Below are 19,549 nucleotides of genomic sequence, written 5' to 3' on the forward strand. Positions count from 1 at the left end.
CTGTGGTGCTGCCATATTGTTACTTGTCACAAACAATAATTTCTGAGAAGTGACAACCAATATGGCTGCTTTTCATTATTTACCTGATTTTTTGGGTTGCCCAGACTAAAGTATCTATGTAATACGGTAAATTGTCTTTCTTTGTAAGCTAGTGCAGGTTCTTTTGCTGTAGCTATTTTGCCCACTAAGTACTGGACGAGAAGTCTAGTCATGGATAAAGCAGGTCTTATCTAGGCTGTTTATTAATCTGCAATAATACAGTCATATAAAATATTTATAACATTGTAAGCTGGCAATATCATGGAGAATGAAGCCTATAATCTGCAATAATGAGAGTTACATTCTGAAAATGTTTATCTAGCAAAAACAAATAATGATCCCCTCCAAGGCCAGAGCGACTCTGATACATAAAACCTCAATTACAGTTTTCAGTAAGTTTTAATCAGCCACCTTCACTACTAATACTTTGGTCTATCTCGGTTGTTTTCTTTGACACAGTGGTAAACCTCCTACATTTCCTTTTCAACTGTATGCCTCAGCAGCAATGTATGGCGGACCATACAGTCATATTGTTTAAGTATCAAAACTAGCATCTGTATAGTAATCAGTGATATCTAAAATATACTGTGCACATGGCCAAGCCGTAGTATGCCATGCATAGTCTACTATTTGACCATACTGTACCCTAGAGTCACACATGTTTTGTTTTTTTGCTAACCAAAGGTTCAGATGGGATCTCTAAATAATAAAATATAGTATGTTTCACTACGTACCTTTTTGTAGGGGTTTACGCAATATGTACAGCAATGTTCAAAATAATAGTAGTCCAATATGACTAACCAGATTAATCACTGTTTTTGGTATAAATTATATTACCACATGTTAAACAATTTACCAGTTGGTGCAGTAGATTCTAAGAAAACCAACACACTCTGCATTCATGATCTGCATGTTTTTGGGTCTGTGTATTAGAATAATTAATTGAAAGATGGTGTGTCAAAGCTCTTATGTCACAACTCTTGTCGGAATACTTGGGGCCAGAGGCTCCTTCCCTGTCCCTAACACTAGGGGTGCCCTAGCTATCCCTGCTCCCTGGATTACTTCTGATGGTGAAAATGCCGGGGCCACGTATCCTGCTAAGCTCCTGAATCAGCGCTATATCTGTCCTCCTCCCTGACCCAGGGAAGTGGAGCGTAATAGTGAATGTATGTACACAAAACAGACTAACAAGGGCGGACATACAGGGATAAATGAAATACCAAACAACCAAATATTCACTCATAGACAACAGAGAGGAACACCGTGGAGAAAAAGAATATAATAGGAGAGTGTGATGATTTGCACACAGCCAAAAGACCAAGCAACAGTCACAGATCAACACTCCAAATGCATCTACCAACAACTGACTCCTCCACTACACACCAGGCAGTACAAGACTAACACTGGCAATCCTGATTTCCAGAGGGGAGAATATATAGGAGAGACGAGTGGACAGTACTGAAAAAATGAGATCATCCAAGCAGGAACACTTCAGAGACTCTAAGCTGGACAGTTTTAACTCCTGCACTGATAACAGAAATCTGCACATTTAATATAAAGGAGAACTGTTTCTAAGCAGTGCAGGAGTATGTGAAATCAGATGCTGCCGTCTTCTGGCCCCTTTCTGTTTCAGTAAACCCGTGACATCTTATACCATAAAAAGAGAGAGGATACACATCCCAAAAACTCCAATGTATATGATCAATGACTAAAAAACAAATCCTTTAAGAGGATCTTAAAGAGGATCGGTCACAAGATATCATAGTACAAACTGTATACATTAATAGATCTCTTAGTCATAAGGCTGACACGTACTTACGGTACTTAGAAAATTCATAACAGAATGGCTGCATTATCTTTTTTTTAAGCTTTTCTTGCTCTTATAAAATTAGCACAACTGCTCATCCTTTTAACTGCATTTATGACATGGATGTTGAAAGCACACTAGCATCATCAAGTCTAAGAGATTAATTTCATAATGTACGCAGTTTGTATTGTGAAATCTGGTGACAGATACACTTTAATGATCCCACTTTGATATGCCTGCACCCAAGTCCCAACTTTGAATTCCATGGACATTGTGTAATTTTGATAGAGTTGAAATTTAACTACATAAATTAAAATTAAGAAATTGTAAACATAGGTCACAATGGATATTTATAAAGGGTTACGTACCCAGGTGACTTTTATGGGGCCTGAACCAGCCTGGCTATTTTAAATGGGTTGTAAAAACATGTACGTTTACATTTTGCAAAACAAATCTAGTGAAGAGTTATAATTAAAGATGAGTGGATTATTTGAAATTTGAAATTACAAGCTTCAATGCATTTTCCCCAAAAATTCAATTTGGGCAGAACAAATTTGCAGCAAATCGCAATATTGAAAAGCCTCTAAAAGACTGTAAAATATGTGCATGACAGACAAAGGGTCCGTATTGAACCCATTTTGAGCCCTGCAATGCAAAAAAACAGCCTTATTAATGTCCAATGACCTCATCCTATCTGGCTGTGAAAAATGAATGGTAACTGATGGTAATTAGCCGCCTATTTAACCACACATAGAAGTTTCATGGTTTGTAGGCAATGTAAATTGCATAAACAGTCCAAAAATTATCTTTTTGTTTATTTTACTGGTGTTTATACACAGTCGGAGCAAATGGAAGAATCTGTGGTTGTTTAACATGGGAAGTGCAAAATTGTGGAGTATCAAGAGCTTAGTTTTAGCTAAATGAAGTTGTGATAGCTTTTTCATAATCCATACAAAAATATACCTTTTTTATGTAGATCAAACAGGTGTACTGTTTTGAAAGTGAAGAAGGAATGGCTTTTAAACTGTGAGTGAAACAAAATATTTATTTTTGGGATCCAAAGCAGGTTTACTATTCATAACATGATTAAGCAATTACAGAGGCTTTTTATTAAGTATTCCAAAAGTTGTCATTTCTTTAGTGAGCAGGACTAGAGTTGTCACCAAGTCTTACAAAATTTGCCTTATTTTGTGAGCTGTTTCATGTGTGTACCCATAACAGAATACATTTTCAAGTATGAGTATTGTCTAGCACTATAAATCACAGGGGACCACTAGGAGACTTGTGGTTCTTGTCACTCTGCAGTGACAGCGGCAAGAGGCACATGATAGACAGTTAGGACGAGGCAGGTAAGGAGATGTGTAGTAGTGTAGAGCCAGAAACAGCAGTATGGTCAAGCACTATAAAACACAATGAGCAGTCAGGAGATGTGTGGTTGGTGTGAATCTGTAGTGGCAGAACAACATGTTAGAGAATTAAGACAGTGTAGGTAAGGAGATGTGTGACAGTTTATGGCCAGCAGTAGCAGCCCTGCCATAAGCAGTACAGTCTAGCACAGCAAAATACAGTGGGTAGCAAGGAGATGTATGACTGACTTGGTTCTGCGGTGGCAATGGCCGAAGTTGCACACTAGAGAATTTATACGGGGCAGGTAACAAGATGTGTGGCAGTGTAAGGTCAGCAACAGCAGCTCTGACAGAAACAGTATAACAGTGTAGATGATATGATGGACAGGGAATAGACGCCCAGGTGAGCATAGGCCATCAACACTGGTGGCAGTAGGTGGTGCATTGCCAAGTTAATCATTGGCATCAGCCAGCATAAGTATATGTGGGGGTTGCCTGGTTGCCAGGGAATCCCCACATGTAATCAAGCAGGCTAAGAGATGTAAATCATTCAGCTGCGGCAATAAAAACTAAATCTCCGAGCACTAAAAAATACTCGGAGGACCCCCGAGCGTGCTCGAGAAATCTCGAGTGTCAAGTAAATTCGCTCATCACTAGTCCAGTCCTGTTTTTTACAAACTTTATTATCACCATTAAAAGTAAATACAATAAAGCCGTGTCAATAAGATGAGATTCCAGGGCATATGTGTGATGTGTATCTATTCTTAACTCCCAAATATGCTCATTTTTAGCAACAGTTTTCAATTATCTCCTGAATTTGTCCATCCCTACAATTCATGTGAATGTGTAGTGATGTTTGATAATTTAGTCATCTAAACCATCTCACTAATTGTCTTGTACAAGCCTGAAGAGTAAGACACATGTATTTCCATTTCCAGTTACCGTTTTATAAACTATGTAAGCAGCCATGCATGCTCCTTACGGTATAGTGGAAGTGACATCTTTCAGATTTGCTTCTTTTACATTGATAGATGACTACATGAAAATGTTGCAGAAAATGTATCAATGTGTAATATACTGTAGGCATTGTACAGTTGAAGAAAATTGTTGTAAACTATGTAATTTCCAACATCGACTACTTGATGCATGCGTAGCACTTCGTGGATCTTTGTCCAGAAGGCCTGGTTGCACTTTGTGCTGGTACAGTGACCACCAAAAACTCTGAGGAGTAGCAAACAATATTGTTGTTCTGTAATACAAAGTGTTGATGGGAATTTCTGAAAAAAATCTCATTCTGTTGTATGAAATATTTATTAACTATGGTAAAAAAAATTGCAGTAATCATAAGCCATGAACTTTTCCTGCATGTGTCCAAATTCAAAGTGAGCGCACAAATATGTCAATTACTAATTAATTGAAAGGCATTAAAAATGAATAAATAATGCTGTTCTAGCTGCCAGACGCAACCTGTAGGGGGAGCTTGGGAGCCACCTGCATACAGATATACATTGAACTCAATAATAAATTAATATGAAGTATACTACCTCTAATGGTAGATGCATGCAGAGACAATAGCGCCACTTAGTTTTCACACATCAGGTTCCTTTATCTGCAAATGTGAAAAACAGACTGATTTCCATAAGTGTTTTCGATCATATCTTCATCAGAGTTGGACAGCGTGTCAGTTTTTCTGGTATATATAAAAATGATGGCCGTTTCTCAAGCTTCTTCTATCAAACAGCCAGTGAAAACCAGATGCAACTAGGACACTGTCATTGTGCTGTCCACGTTTTTCACTGACCCATAGACTTAGAAGGGTGATTTTGATCCAAAAATAGGATCCAAAAGAATAATATAATATAAAGGAGATGGGCAAGAATCAAATGTGTGAAAGGGGTCTTAAAAGAATTTTCCAGGATGTTTGTTTCCTTGACGAAGAGCCAATTATGTCTATGGACTGGGTTTGGTTTTTCTGCCCATCCTCAATTAAGCGAATAGAGCAGAGCCGCAATACTACACACAGCCCAAAGACAAGAGCAGATCTCTTTTTCTAATCCTGGACAGCACATTCAAATCAGATCTGTCACCAGATGTCACAATATAATAAACTGCATACATTACTATATAGATCAAGGAAAGATATATATCTTGGTATCGTGTTAGCCAGTAGATAGAAAAATGTTTAGAATTTGTTTAGAATTTGTTACCATCTTTTCAGTTAGCCATTAAAAGATATCAACCACCGAGGACTCTCAATTCTAAACATTTTTCTATATACCGTATATACTCGAGTATAAGCCGAGATTTTCAGCCCAAATTTTTGGGCTGAAAGTGCCCCCTCGGCTTATACTCGAGTCATGATCGGTGGTGGGGTCGGCGGGTGAGCACTGTCATATACTTACCTGCTTCCGGCGTTCCTGTCGCTCCCCCTGCCCGTCCCACGGTCTTCGGTGCAGCAGCCTCTTCCTCTGTTCAGCTGTCACGTGGGACCGCTCATTAGAGAAATGAATAGGCTGCTCCACCTCCCATAGGGGCGGAGCCGCCTATTCATTTCTCTAATGAAGCGGTGCCGGTGACCGCTGATAGAGGAAGAGGCTGCGGCACCGAAGACCAGCTGTCCGGGGGAAGGAGCGGGACGCCGGGAGCAGGTAAGTATCGCATATTCACCTGTCCGCGTTCCACACGCCGGGCGTCGCGCAGTCTTCCCGGCGTCTCTCCGCACTGACTGTTCAGGCAGAGGGCGCGATGACGCATATAGTGTGCGCGCCGCCCTCTGCCTGATCAGTCAGTGCGGAGAGACGCCGGGAAGATGGCGCCGAGGAGCTGCAAGCAAGAGAGGTGAGTATGTGTTTTTTTTTTTTTTATTGCAGCAGCAGCAGCACAGATTTATGTGGAGCATCTATGGGGCAATGGTGCAGAGCACTATATGGCAGAGCTATGGGGCAACGGTGCAGAGCACTATATGGCACAGCTATGGGGCAATGGTGCAGAGCACTATATGGCACAGCTATGGGGCAATGGTGCAGAGCACTATATGGCACAGCTATGGGGCAACGGTGCAGAGCACTATATGGCACAGCTATGGGGCAATGGTGCAGAGCACTATATGGCACAGCTATGGGGCAACGGTGCAGAGCACTATATGGCACAGCTATGGGGCAAAGGTGCAGAGCACTATATGGCACAGCTATGGGGCAACGGTGCAGAGCACTATATGGCACAGCTATGGGGCAATGGTGCAGAGCACTATATGGCACAGCTATGGGGCAACGGTGCAGAGCACTATATGGCACAGCTATGGGGCAACGGTGCAGAGCACTATATGGCCCAGCTATGGGGCAATGGTGCAGAGCACTATATGGCACAGCTATGGGGCAATGGTGCAGAGCACTATATGGCACAGCTATGGGGCAACGGTGCAGAGCACTATATGGCACAGCTATGGGGCAACGGTGCAGAGCACTATATGGCACAGCTATGGGGCAACGGTGCAGAGCACTATATGGCACAGCTATCTATGGGGCAACGGTGCAGAGCACTATATGGCACAGCTATGGGGCAACGGTGCAGAGCACTATATGGCACAGCTATGAGGCAACTGTGCAGAGCACTATATGGCAGAGCTATGGGGCAACGGTGCAGAGCACTATATGGCACAGCTATGGGGCAATGGTGCAGAGCACTATATGGCACAGCTATGGGGCAACGGTGCAGAGCATTATATATATGGCACAGCTATCTATGGGGCAACGGTGCAGAGCATTATATATATATGGCACAGCTATCTATGGTGCAACGGTGCAGAGCATTATATATGGCACAGCTTTATGTGGAGCATCTATGGGGCCATAATGAATGGTGCAGAGCACTATATGGCACAGCTATGGGGCCATAATGAACGGTATGGAATATCTATTTCTAATTTTGAAATTCACCGGTACCTGCTGCATTTTCCACCCTAGGCTTATACTCGAGTCAATAAGTTTTCCCAGTTTTTTGTGGCAAAATTAGGGGGGTCGGCTTATACTCGGGTCGGCTTATACTCGAGTATATACGGTAGATCAATTATCCCTGATGAGGCTGTTGCTCTTTCAAAATCCATGTCAGAATATCTATATAATCCTTCAGTATTTGGTCAGTATTTGACCTCAGTATCTGTAAGCCAAAACCAGGAGTGGAACAATCAGAGGAAAAGTATAAAAGAAACATATGCACCACTTCTGCATTTATCACCCACTCCTGGTTTGGCTTACAAATACTAAGGTAAAATACTGAATGTGTGAATGTAATTATGCTTTTTTTTATTTATTTATGTTTTGCCCTTGATATTAAAATGAGCACAGCTAGATTCATAAAGTGTTCAGAATAATATCAGGATTATAAAATTATTTTGAAATGGATTTTCGAAGCAAGTGCAGCAGCCTCATCAAGTCTAAGATCTATTTATCAGTGTATGCAGTTTGTATTGAGACATTTAGTAATAAGGCTGTTTTAATTAAATATTATGTGGAGAGGGTAAAAGTTTTCTTAGATTATAACTTTTGTTTTCCCCCCAGTATTCCAAAAATGGCGAGAACACCACTGCTAGTATACCAATTTGTGTATTTAAAAGTTTTTATACAATTCCCACGGTAACAAAATTTGGACCCCAATTTGCTGATTTCAGACTCAAATTATCATGAGCATATTATTTATGCAAGTTACAACACAGAATAATAGGACACATACGTCACTATTCCTGCCACTAAATTGCCTTCATTATGTTTTCAGCCTCTGGGGAGAAAATGTCCCTGAAAGCCGCTACAAGCAACATCACCAACAAAAATGATCCCAAATCCCTGAATTCAAGAGTCTTCATTGGCAACCTAAACACAGCAGTGGTGAAGAAGAGTGATGTGGAGTCCATCTTCTCTAAATATGGCCGAGTGGTTGGCTGCTCAGTGCATAAAGGATATGCTTTTGTACAGTATCTGAATGAGAGGCATGCGAGAGGTGCTGTTCTTGGGGAGAATGGACGAGTACTGGCTGGACAGACACTAGGTAAGAGCTGAATGGTGTCTAACAGTGGATCATAGACTCACTGCTCTTCTTGTAATTTATATGTCCTATGTGCAAAACTCTATTCATTTTCTTAACGCTTCCTCTTATGTCAAGATAATATGTTTTTGAGTCCAGTGACCATAACAGATTGATCTATTGACATTATGAGTTTCTATGTGGCTCCAACCGATGCCAAAATGCTCCAGTCTATTTCTTTCCAACATTAAGGTCAACGGTAGCGTAAATGAAAAATTTTATTGTTGGCTGTAAATTCTGAGATGGTGTGAAGATGAAACCAGTTTTGACCAATGTTACACTAGCATATGTTTTGGCAGGATGTAAATACATAGCTGAACAGGAGGGTGACAACCCATTTAGAAATTGTATAGTCAATGATGTATCATCACTCAACCCAACCATATAAATATGACATTTACCATATGCAAGCATGCCTCCAATTTCAAACATAGGCTGCTTCTGTTAGATACTGTATGATCCTGATGGTAAAAAAATGTGTATCATGCACTACTAGAAGCCGCATTATTGACCATTTAGTGGAGAATAATGTCTTAATATACAGCTCTAGCAAAAATTAAGAGACCACTGCAAAATGTTCAGTTTATCTGATCTTTCTCTTTAAAGGTATATTTTTGAGTAAAATGTAAATTGTTCTTTTATTCTATAAACTTCTGACAGAAGCAATACATTTTTTTTGGTAAATATAATTTTTATTAAAGAGAAGAGAATTTTACAAGAAAAACAGTAGTTGAAAACTACGACAATGATCAAAGTACTTTTCCTTATAATATACAAATCGAGAAGAGTAACACAAAAAACACTCGTTCACAAACCTTGCATAAATCTTACATAAAAGAGAGAAAGAAAAGAAAGAAAAAAAAAATTAGAGGGAGTAAACCCTCTAGAATGACCACGGTAACTTAAACATATAAGCAATAACTCCTTGCCCCCGCAACAGGCGACGACTTTCATTACCGTGAATAAAAGAAAGCATACCTAAAATCAGTTCGCCCATGTCCCCTAGAGCGAGACATGCACGCAAATAGTATCATTATATAAGTAACTGGTAAATCATGGTACAGACCTATCACACCGAACTGGTGGAAGGTGAACAGCTCACCCAGGGGGGAGATAGAAAGAGGAGGAAATAGAGGGGGGAGCCCAAGTAGGCGGGGCTCAAGAAAAGAAATATAGAATTAGAACACGAAAAGAAGAGTAGCTTAGTAATCGACTGTAAAATAGACAGGTGTATTCAGGTAAACAGGTCAGGGAAACGAGCAGAATCTTTAAATAGAATCCATTCAGTCCAGATACTTAAAAAGGAGACCCTTGTCTGTGAAAGGTCTGCATTAATTTCCTCCATCCTAAAGATGGTTTCAAATTCTGAAAACCACTCCACAATATCGGGGGGAACCAGGTCTCGCCATCGGCGGGGGAACACCGTCCTAGCAGCCGCTAGGCAGAATTTAAGGATGTCCTTTTTTTGGGATCTCACCGAACAGGGAATCATGGATAGCAATGCCATCTCCGGAGTACCGGTGATGTGCTTGCCTGTGATCAAACCATAATTTCGGAACACTTGGTCCCAGAATGTTCTAATCAAGGGGCAGCCCCACCAGATATGCAAAAGGGAGCCAATGCCATTTCCACACCTCCAGCAGCAGCTTGAAATTGAGGGAGAAAATTTGTGTGTTGTGAGGTACCACCTATATTGCAGTTTATACCCCTTCTCCGAGGCCTCACTGGAACTCGGGAGTTTATGGTACATCAGGAAGCAACGCTCCCATTCCTCATCCGACAAAGTCCGCCCCAAATCCCTCTCCCAAGCAGACTGGAAATAGAGCCTTGCGTCAGAGACAGGTATTGAAAAAATTGAGTAGAGGGAAGAGATTCCCCTGCTCGGGGCGTCTCCACCGGCAAACAACAGTTCCAAGGGAGAGAGTTCACAGTTCGAACCCCTTGGCAAATTCAAAGAGGGCAGGAAGGACCGGACCTGCAAATACTCCCACCAAAGAAGTTTAGTGGAGGGAGATTGGGTTTGGAGGGAACAGAGGGTGGGTATCTCGCCACGCTGTAAGATATTACCAACCCGTATGTCATCCTCGTATTTCCATCCCATGAAGGCTTTCCTATGAATGCCCGGAGGAAATGCCGGGTTGCAAAAAATAGGTGTAAGAAGGCTGGCCCCAGGAGGAGCGGACTACTTCACACCACTGCAGTGCCATGCTCTCATAGCCTCTGAGGTTAGGAAGGAAAATCTCCTCCGTTGAAGAGCATATTGCTTTGGGATCCACTGTAGATAATGAAGAGGCAAATCGGACCATTCTTGTTCTAACTCTACCCAATTTTTAAATTTAATTTCATATTTCCAGTCCAAGAGGCGAACTAATATGGCCGCCCTGCAATAGTTTCGGAGGTTGGGTAGACCCACCCCACCAAACTGGCGTGGCCTAGATAAAACTTGTAACTCACCCTTGGTGTTTTCCCCTTCCAGATAAAATGGGAAATCAAGGACTGTATGTTAATAAAAAATGATTTATGTGGCCAAATGGGAATCGCCTGAAAGATATAAAGAAATCTCGGCAGGATATCCATCTTAACCACCTGAATCCTACCGAGCCACGACAGCCTCAATGGGCCATAAGACTCCAGAAGGGATCCCACCCTGTTCAAAATGACCTGATGATTCAAAGAAAATAATTGAAGAGGATCCGAGGTGAGGTTCACCCCGAGATATGAAATCTGATCCTGTTGCCATCTAAAGGGGAAGGTCTGCTTCAAGGAAGCCACCACGGAAGAAGATAGAGAAATGTTTAGGACCTCAGTTTTGGAGTAATTAATCTTGAAGTTGCTTAAATCCCCGAAGGATTCAAACTCCTTCATAAGCACTGGAAAAGAGACGACTGGGTCAGAGACGAAGAGGAGGATGTCGTCGGCAAATAGGGCCATTTTATGGTTAGAGTTTCCAACCTGAATCCCTGAGATACTGTCATTAATTCGGATAGCCTTAGCCAAATGCTCAATAACTAAAACGTATAATAGGGGCGACAACGGGCAGCCTTGTCTAGTACCGTTCTGGATATAAAAACGATCGGACAAGGATCCATTGACTCTAACATGAGCTGAGGGTTTTGAATATAATGACATAATTTTCCCCAGGAAATTGGATTGTAAGCCAATATGGGTCAGGGTCTCCCGTAGAAAGTCCCAATGGACTCTATCGAAGGCCTTTTCCGCGTCAATCGACAGAAGACAAAGAGGGGACTTTTGCATCTTGGTCCTCTCAATAAGAAGAAGAGACCTGATAATGCTGTCCCGCGCCTCCCGGCCCTTGACAAAGCCCACCTGATCAAGGTCGATAATAGATGGGAGAAGTCCCGACAATCTGTCAGCCAATACCTTAGCAAATAATTTTACATCGACGTTGATCAGGGAGATTGGCCTATAACTCCCGGCCAGCAGGGGATCCTTATTAGGCTTTGGCAGAACAGAAATATGAGTCTCTAGGGACTGGGGGGTGAAACTATTCTCCTCAGAAATCGCATTAAAGGTGAGGACCATTTGGGGAAGCAAGTCAGATAGAAGGGATTTATAGAAAAAGGGAGTGAGCCCAACCGGCCCAGGACATTTAGAGGTGGACGTAGATTTAACAGCTTCTGCCAGCTCCTCAGGGGTTACGTCCTTTTCCAGGACCGCCAAATCCGCCTCAAGGAGGGACGGGACCTTGATCCTATTCATATAAGATTTAATTTTATTTTTCAATGTGGTGGGATCCAAATCAGCGAGCCTGCCCCTAATGTTGTATAGGGATTTATAGAACTTTTGAAAGACCTCTAGGATCTCCTCATTACTATGGACCAGTTGGCCCTTATCATTTTTGAGTGATGAGATAAGGGTGGGACCCGATCTGGGATGAAGCAGTCGTGCTAGAGGGCGCCCACAAACAGCTCTTTTGTAGAAAAACCCTTTAGTTCTTTCCTTGTCACCCATAAACCGTCTATCCAGCAGGCCTTTAAGTTCAAGCCTTTTTGTAGTGAGCTCGACCAAAGTCACAGAGGACCTCGAATTCTTATGCCTGCTTTCCAGGGTCTGAATTTGAGACAGCAAAGCGTCTATTTCCTCAGTCTGAAGTTTTTTGATTCTAGCCCCATGTTTGATTAAGGTACCTCTCATGACGCACTTCAGTGCTTCCCATTTAATTGCCTGAGGTGTGGGATCTGACGCATGAGTATGGGCAAACGCTGCAATGTCAGATTTCAAATCACTCAAACAGGTGGTGTCTCGTAAAAGGTTGCCATTCAATTTCCATGAGAATTTTTTCATAGCCAGCCCGGGTATCTCCAAGGACAGAAAAATAGGGCAATGATCCAACTGAACCATATTACCAATCTTAGCATCAGGCCTCCAAGATAAAACCCCCCTGCTGACCAGAAAAAGGTCAATTCTGCTGTAGGAGTTATGTGGAGTAGAATAGAAAGTATAATCCTTACCTCTAGGATTGAGGATTCTCCAAACATCTATCAGATGAAGTTTAAGTAAGAATTTTTGTAGGGCTCTCACCTTTCTAGATGGGACCGCCCCCCGACCAGAGGAGGTATCTAGTTTGGGATCAAAGACAAAGTTAAAATCACCACCTATCACAACCTGGCCCTCCGCAAATGAAGACAATTTTAACAATAGAGACTTACAGACCTTAGGCTGTTCCCGGTTCGGGAGTTACCAGTTAACTAGGGTCAGGATCCGTTCAGCAACTTTAACTTTCATAAAAATATAGCGTCCCCCTTCATCTATGACCTTGTCTATCAATATGATATTTAAATTCTTACAAAAGGCTATTGAGACACCTTTTGTCCTCGATTCGGGGTTGGAACTATGGGACCATCTATCATAAAGTTTACCCCCGACAACTGGTATCCGGTCAGCTCTAAAATGAGTTTCTTGAAGAAAAAGTATCTGAACCCCTAGCTTATGCATATCTGAAAGTATGTGGCTTCGTTTTTGGGGAGTATTGAATCCCCGTACATTTAGGGAACCAAATTTTAACCCCTTCATGACCCAGCCTATTTTGGCCTTAATGACCTTGCCGTTTTTTGCAATTCTGACCAGTGTCCCTTTATGAGGTAATAACTCAGGAACGCTTCAACGGATCCTAGCGATTCTGAGATTGTTTTTTCGTGACATATTGGGCTTCATGTTAGTGGTAAATTTAGGTCAATAATTTCTGAGTTTATTTGTGAAAAAAATGGAAATTTGGCGAAAATTTTGAAAATTTTGCAATTTTCACATTTTGAATTTTTATTCTGTTAAACCAGAGAGTTATGTGACACAAGATAGTTAATAAATAACGTTTCCCACATGTCTACTTTACAACAGCACAATTTTGGAAACAAATTTTTTTTTTGCTAGGAAGTTATAAGGGTTAAAATTTGACCAGTGATTTCTCATTTTTACAACAAAATTTACAAAACCATTTTTTTTAGGGACCACCTCACATTTGAAGTCATTTTGAGGGTTCTATATGGCTGAAAATACCCAAAAGTGACACCATTCTAAAAACTGCACCCCTCAAGGTGCTCAAAACCACATTCAAGAAGTTTATTAACCCTTCAGGTGTTTCACAGCAGCAGAAGCAACATGGAAGTAAAAAATGAACATTTAACTTTTTAGTCACAAAAATGATCTTTTAGCAACAATTTTTTTATTTTCCCAAGGGTAAAAGGAGAAACTGGACCACGGACGTTGTTGTCCAATTTGTCCTGAGTACGCCGATACCTCATATGTGGGGGTAAACCACTGTTTGGGCGCACGGCAGGGCTCGGAAGGGAAGGAGCGCCATTTGACTTTTTCAATGAAAAATTGGCTCCAATCTTTAGCGGACACCATGTCGCGTTTGGAGAGCCCCCGTGTGCCTAAACATCGGAGCTCCCCCACAAGTGACCCCATTTTGGAAACTAGACCCCCCCATGGAACTTATCTAGAAGCATAGTGAGCACTTTAAACCCCCAGGTGCTTCACAAATTGATCCGTAAAAATGAAAAAGTACTTTTTTTCACCAAAAAATTATTTTAGCCTCAATTTTTTCATTTTCACATGGGCAACAGGATAAAATGGATCCTAAATTTTGTTGGGCAATTTCTCCTGAGTACACCGATACCTCACATGTGGGGGTAAACCACTGTTTGGGCACATGGTAAGGCTCGGAAGGGAAGGAGCGCCATTTGACTTTTTGAATGAAAAATTATCTCCATCGTTAGTGGACACCATGTCGCGTTTGGAATGCCCCTGTGTGCCTAAACATTGGAGCTCCTCCACAAGTGACCCCATTTTGGAAACTAGACCCCCCCAAGGAACTTATCTAGAGGCATAGTGAGCACTTTAAACCCCCAGGTGCTTCACAAATTGATCCGCAAAAATGAAAAAGTACTTTTTTTTCACACAAAATTTCTTTTAGCCTTAATTCTTTCATTTTCACATGGGCAACAGGATAAAATGGATCCTAAAATTTGTTGGGCAATTTCTCCTGAGTACGCTGATACCTCATATGTGGGGGTAAACCACTGTTTGGGTGCACGGCAAGGCTCGGAAGGGGAGGCGTGCCATTTGACTTTTTGAATGGAAAATTAGCTCCAATCGTTAGCGGACACCATGTCGCGTTTGGAGAGCCCCTGTGTGCCTAAACATTGGAGATCCCCTACAAGTGACCCCATTTTGGAAACTAGACAACCCAAGGAACTTATCTAGATGCATAGTGAGCACTTATAACCCCCAGGTGCTTCACAGAAGTTTATAACGCAGAGCCGTGAAAATAAAAAATAATTTTTCTTTCCTCAAAAATGATTTTTAGCCCAGAATTTTTTATTTTCCCAAGGGTAATAGGAGAAATTGGACCCCAAATGTTGTTGTCCAGTTTGTCCTGAGTACGATGATACTCCATATGTGGGGGTAAACAACTGTTTGGGCGCACGGCAGGGCTCGGAAGGGAAGGCACGCCATTTGGCTTTTTAAATGGAAAATTAGCTCCAATCATTAGCGGACACCATGTCGCGTTTGGAGAGCCCCTGTGTGCCTAAACATTGGAGCTCCCGCACAAGTGACCCCATTTTGGAAACTATACCTCCCAAGGAACTAATCTAGATGTGTGGTGAGCACTTTGAACCCCCAAGTGCTTCACAGAAGTTTATAACGCAGAGCCATGAAAATAAAAAATAATTTTTCTTTTCTCAAAAATGATTTTTTTAGCCCACAATTTTTTATTTTCCCAAGGGTAACAGGAGAAATTGGACCCCAAAAGTTGTTGTCCAGTTTCTCCTGAGTATGCTGATACCCCATATGTGGGGGTAAACCACTGTTTTGGCACACGTCGGGGTTCGGAAGGGAAGTAGTGACGTTTTGAAATGCAGACTTTGATGGAATGCTCTGCGGGCGTCAGGTTGCTTTTGCAGAGCCCCTGATGTGCCTAAACAGTAGGAACTCCCCACAAGTGACTCCATTTTGGAAACTAGACCCCCAAGGGAACTTATTTAGATGTGTGGGGAGCACTTTCAACCCCCAAGTGCTTCACAGAAGTTTATAACGCAGAGCCGTGAAAATAATAAATGTGTTTCCTTTCCTCAAAAATATTTTTTTAGCCCAGAATTTTTTATTTTTGCAAGAGTAACAGGAGAAATTGGACCCAAAAGTTGTTGTCCAGTTTCTCCTGAGTACGCTGATACCCCATATATGGGGGTAAACCACTGTTTGGGCACATGCCGGGGCTCGGAAGGGAAGTAGTGACGTTTTGGAATGCAGACTTTGATGGAATGGTCTGCGGGCGTCACATTGCATTTGCAGAGCCCCTGATGTGCCTAAACAGTAGAAACACCCCACAAGTGACCCCATTTTGGAAACTAGACCCCCCAAGGAACTTATCTAGATGTGTGATGAGCACGTTCAACCCCAAGTGCTTCACAGAAGTTTACAACACAGAGCCGTGAAAATAAAAAATCATTTTTCTTTCCTCAAAAATTATGTTTTAGCAAGCAATTTTTTATTTTCACAAGGGTAACAGGAGAAATTGGGCCCCAATATTTGTTGCCCAGTTTGTTGTGAGTGTGCTGGTACCCCATATGTGGGGGTAAACCACTGTTTGGGCACACGTCAGGGCTCGGAAGGGAAGTAGTGACATTTGAAATGCAGACTTTGATGGAATGGTCTGCGGGCATCACGTTGCATTTGCAGAGCCCCTGATGTGCCTAAACAGTAGAAACACCGCACAAGTGACCCCATTTTGGAAACTAGACCCCCGAAGGAACTTATCTAGATGTGTGGTGAGCACTTTCAACCCCCAAGTGCTTCACAGAAGTTTATAACGCAGAGCCATGAAAATAAAAAATAATTGTTCTTTCCTCAAAAATTATGTTTTAGCAAGTAATTTTTTATTTTTGCAAGGGTAACAGGAGAAATTGGACCCCAACAGTTGTTGCCCAGTTTGTCCTGAGTACGCTGGTACCCCAAATGTGGGGGTAAACTACTGTTTGGGCGCATGTCGGGGCTTGGAAGGGAGGGAGCACCATTTGACTTTTTGAACGCAAGATTGGCTGGAATCAATGGTGGCGCCATGTTGCGTTTGGAGACCCCTGATGTGCCTAAACAGTGGAAACCCCTCAATTCTAACTTCAACACTAACCCCAACACACCCCTAATCCTAATCCCAACTGTAGCCATAACCCTAATCACAACCCTAACCCCAACACACCCCTAATCCTAATCCCAACTGTAGCCATAACCCTAATCACAACCCTAACCCCAACACACCCCTAACCACAACCCTAACCGCAACACACCCGTAACCCTAATTCCAACCCTAATCCTAACCCTAATCCCAACCCTAACCCTAATCCCAACCCTAATCACAACTGTAACCCCAACGCACCCCTAACCCTATCTGTAACCCTAACCACAAGCCTAATCTTAACCCTATTTCCAACCCTAGCCCTAATTCCAACCCTAACTCTAATTCCAACCCTAACCCTAAGGCTATGTGCCCACGTTGCGGATTCGTGTGAGATTTTTCCGCACGATTTTTGAAAAATCTGCAGGTAAAAGGCACTGCGTTTTACCTGCGGATTTACAGCAGATTTCCAGTGTTTTTTTGTGCGGATTTCACCTGCGGATTCCTATTGAGGAACAGGTGTAAAACGCTGCGGAATCCGCACAAAGAATTGACATGCTGCGGAAAATACAACGCAGCGTTTCTGCACGGAATTTTCCGCACCATGGGCACAGCGGATTTGGTTTTCCATAGGTGTACATGGTACTGTAAACCTGATGGAAAACTGCTACGAATTCGCAGCGGCCAATCCACTGCGGATCCGCGGCCAATCCGCTGCGGATCCGCGGCCAATCCGCTTCGGATCCGCAGCCAAATCCGCACTGAGTGCACATGCCATAACCCTAACCCTACCCCTAACCCTAACCCTACCCGTAACCCTAACCCTACCCCTAACCCTACCCCTAGTTCTAACCCTAGTTCTAAACCTAACCCTAGTGGAAAAAGAAAAAAAAATATTTTCTTTATTTTATTATTGTCCCTACCTATGGGGGTGATAAAGGGGGGGGGGTTTATTTATTATTTTTTTTATTTTGATCGCTGTGATAGAACCTACCACAGCGATCAAAATGTACTTTGTAATGAATCTGCCGGCCGGCAGATTCGGCGGGCGCACTGAGCATGCGCCCGCCATTTTGGAAGATGGCGGCGCCCATGGAGGAGGCGGACGGGTACCGGGAGCCTCGGTAAGTATAGGGGGGGGAGATCGGGGCACGGGGGGGCGTCGGAGCACGGGGGGGTGACATAGGAGCACGGGGGGAGCGGACAGGTGGACGGGGGAACGGAGCACAGGACGGAGGGGACTACGGGACAGATCGGTGGCTTGGGGGGGTGATCGGTGGGGTGGGGGGGGTCACTTCAGTATTTCCAGCCATGGCCGATGATATTGCAGCATCGGCCATGGCTGGATTGTAATATTTCACCAGTTTTTTAGGTGAAATATTACAAATCGCTCTGATTGGCAGTTTCACTTTCAACAGCCAATCAGAGCGATCGTAGCCAAGGGGGGGTGAAGCCACCCCCCCTGGGCTGAAGTACCACTCCCCCTCTCCCTGCAGATCGGGTGAAATCGGAGTTAACCCTTTCACCCGCTCTGCAGCGACGCGATCATTCCATGACGCCACATAGGCGTCATGGGTCGGATTGGCATGGGTTTTCTTGACGCCTACGTGGCGTCATGGGTCGGGAAGGGGTTAAGGAACCCAATTTTCAATAGAATGTCGAGTACCCAACCGTTAGGCCCCAAAAAGGGGGTTATCCTGCCACCTGAGAGATGAGAACAGAAAAAAAGACGCAGCAAATTAGAAGAAAAAGAGAAAAAGAGTAGGCAAATATAGAAGAAAAAAGGAATGTAGCAGAAAATTGTACCCCCGGGGGAGCTGAAAATTAAAAACTCTTAGTTAAGATATGGGGTATAGTCGTTTCACGAATATCACGGTTTGGACCAACCGTATAACCCCTTAACGGATCGTGTCCTTTCCACTGAAGAAAGGAAGAAAGTCAAAACAATATATAACAAAATAAATCGTATACCGACGGATTCGATAAACAATATAGCTGTATAACACACCATGTTCCCCGGCGAACATCCCTGAGACAAAAAAAATACACAAAATTACCCAGTACAACCGAACCACCAGAGGAGGAGGGAAAGGGAGAAGAAAAAAGGGGGGGAAGGGGTAATCAAAGGAGAGGAGAGGGAGGTGGAAGAATAAGAAGGGGGAAGGAAGAGAATGGAATAGTGGAGAGGGAAGGGAAAATGACCAAGGGAAAAGAGCAAAGCATATATCATCAACAAGGCCATTACTGCCTAAAGCTAGACCAAAGACCTAAGGGTCTACAACCGACTGAACCAAAAATACTGGACGCTTGCAAATCAGCCGTCTTCAGATACATCATTACAGTTCTGTCCTCTACCACGAGAACTAGTGCGGCCTCTTCCACGGTTGCAACGCGCCCTCTTTCGGCGCTGTGGCATAGGGCCCATATCCTGACCAACGGAATAAGGCCAGTCAGGGAATTGTAAGCCTGGATCCTCGAGGTTCAAGAGGGAGAGAAATGAACGATGCTCCCTGGGGTGAGATAAGAACACCATCTGGGTTCCCCGCCGAACCTGAAGGCGGAATGGATATCCCCAAGAATAGGGGATCTGGCTCTGGAGAAGGAGGTTAAGTAGAGGTCGCAGAGCTCTCCTCTTTTGGAGGGTTCTCC

At 43.0% G+C, this 19,549-nt stretch overlaps 1 protein-coding gene across 2 annotated transcripts in view; it reads left to right on the forward strand.

The window, feature by feature from the left end:
- Positions 1-19,549, forward strand: part of RALY (RALY heterogeneous nuclear ribonucleoprotein) — a 413,228-nt gene that overhangs the window by 277,316 nt on the left and 116,363 nt on the right. For both annotated transcript variants that reach the window (XM_077251961.1, XM_077251962.1), the window contains exon 3: positions 7,963-8,232. In XM_077251961.1, the coding sequence (XP_077108076.1) occupies positions 7,977-8,232 (256 nt within the window). In that variant the 5' untranslated portion in view covers positions 7,963-7,976. The remainder of the gene's footprint in view (positions 1-7,962; positions 8,233-19,549) is intronic.

The sequence above is a fragment of the Ranitomeya variabilis genome, chromosome 4 (assembly GCF_051348905.1).
Source record: "Ranitomeya variabilis isolate aRanVar5 chromosome 4, aRanVar5.hap1, whole genome shotgun sequence".
Taxonomy (NCBI): Eukaryota; Metazoa; Chordata; class Amphibia; order Anura; family Dendrobatidae; genus Ranitomeya; species Ranitomeya variabilis.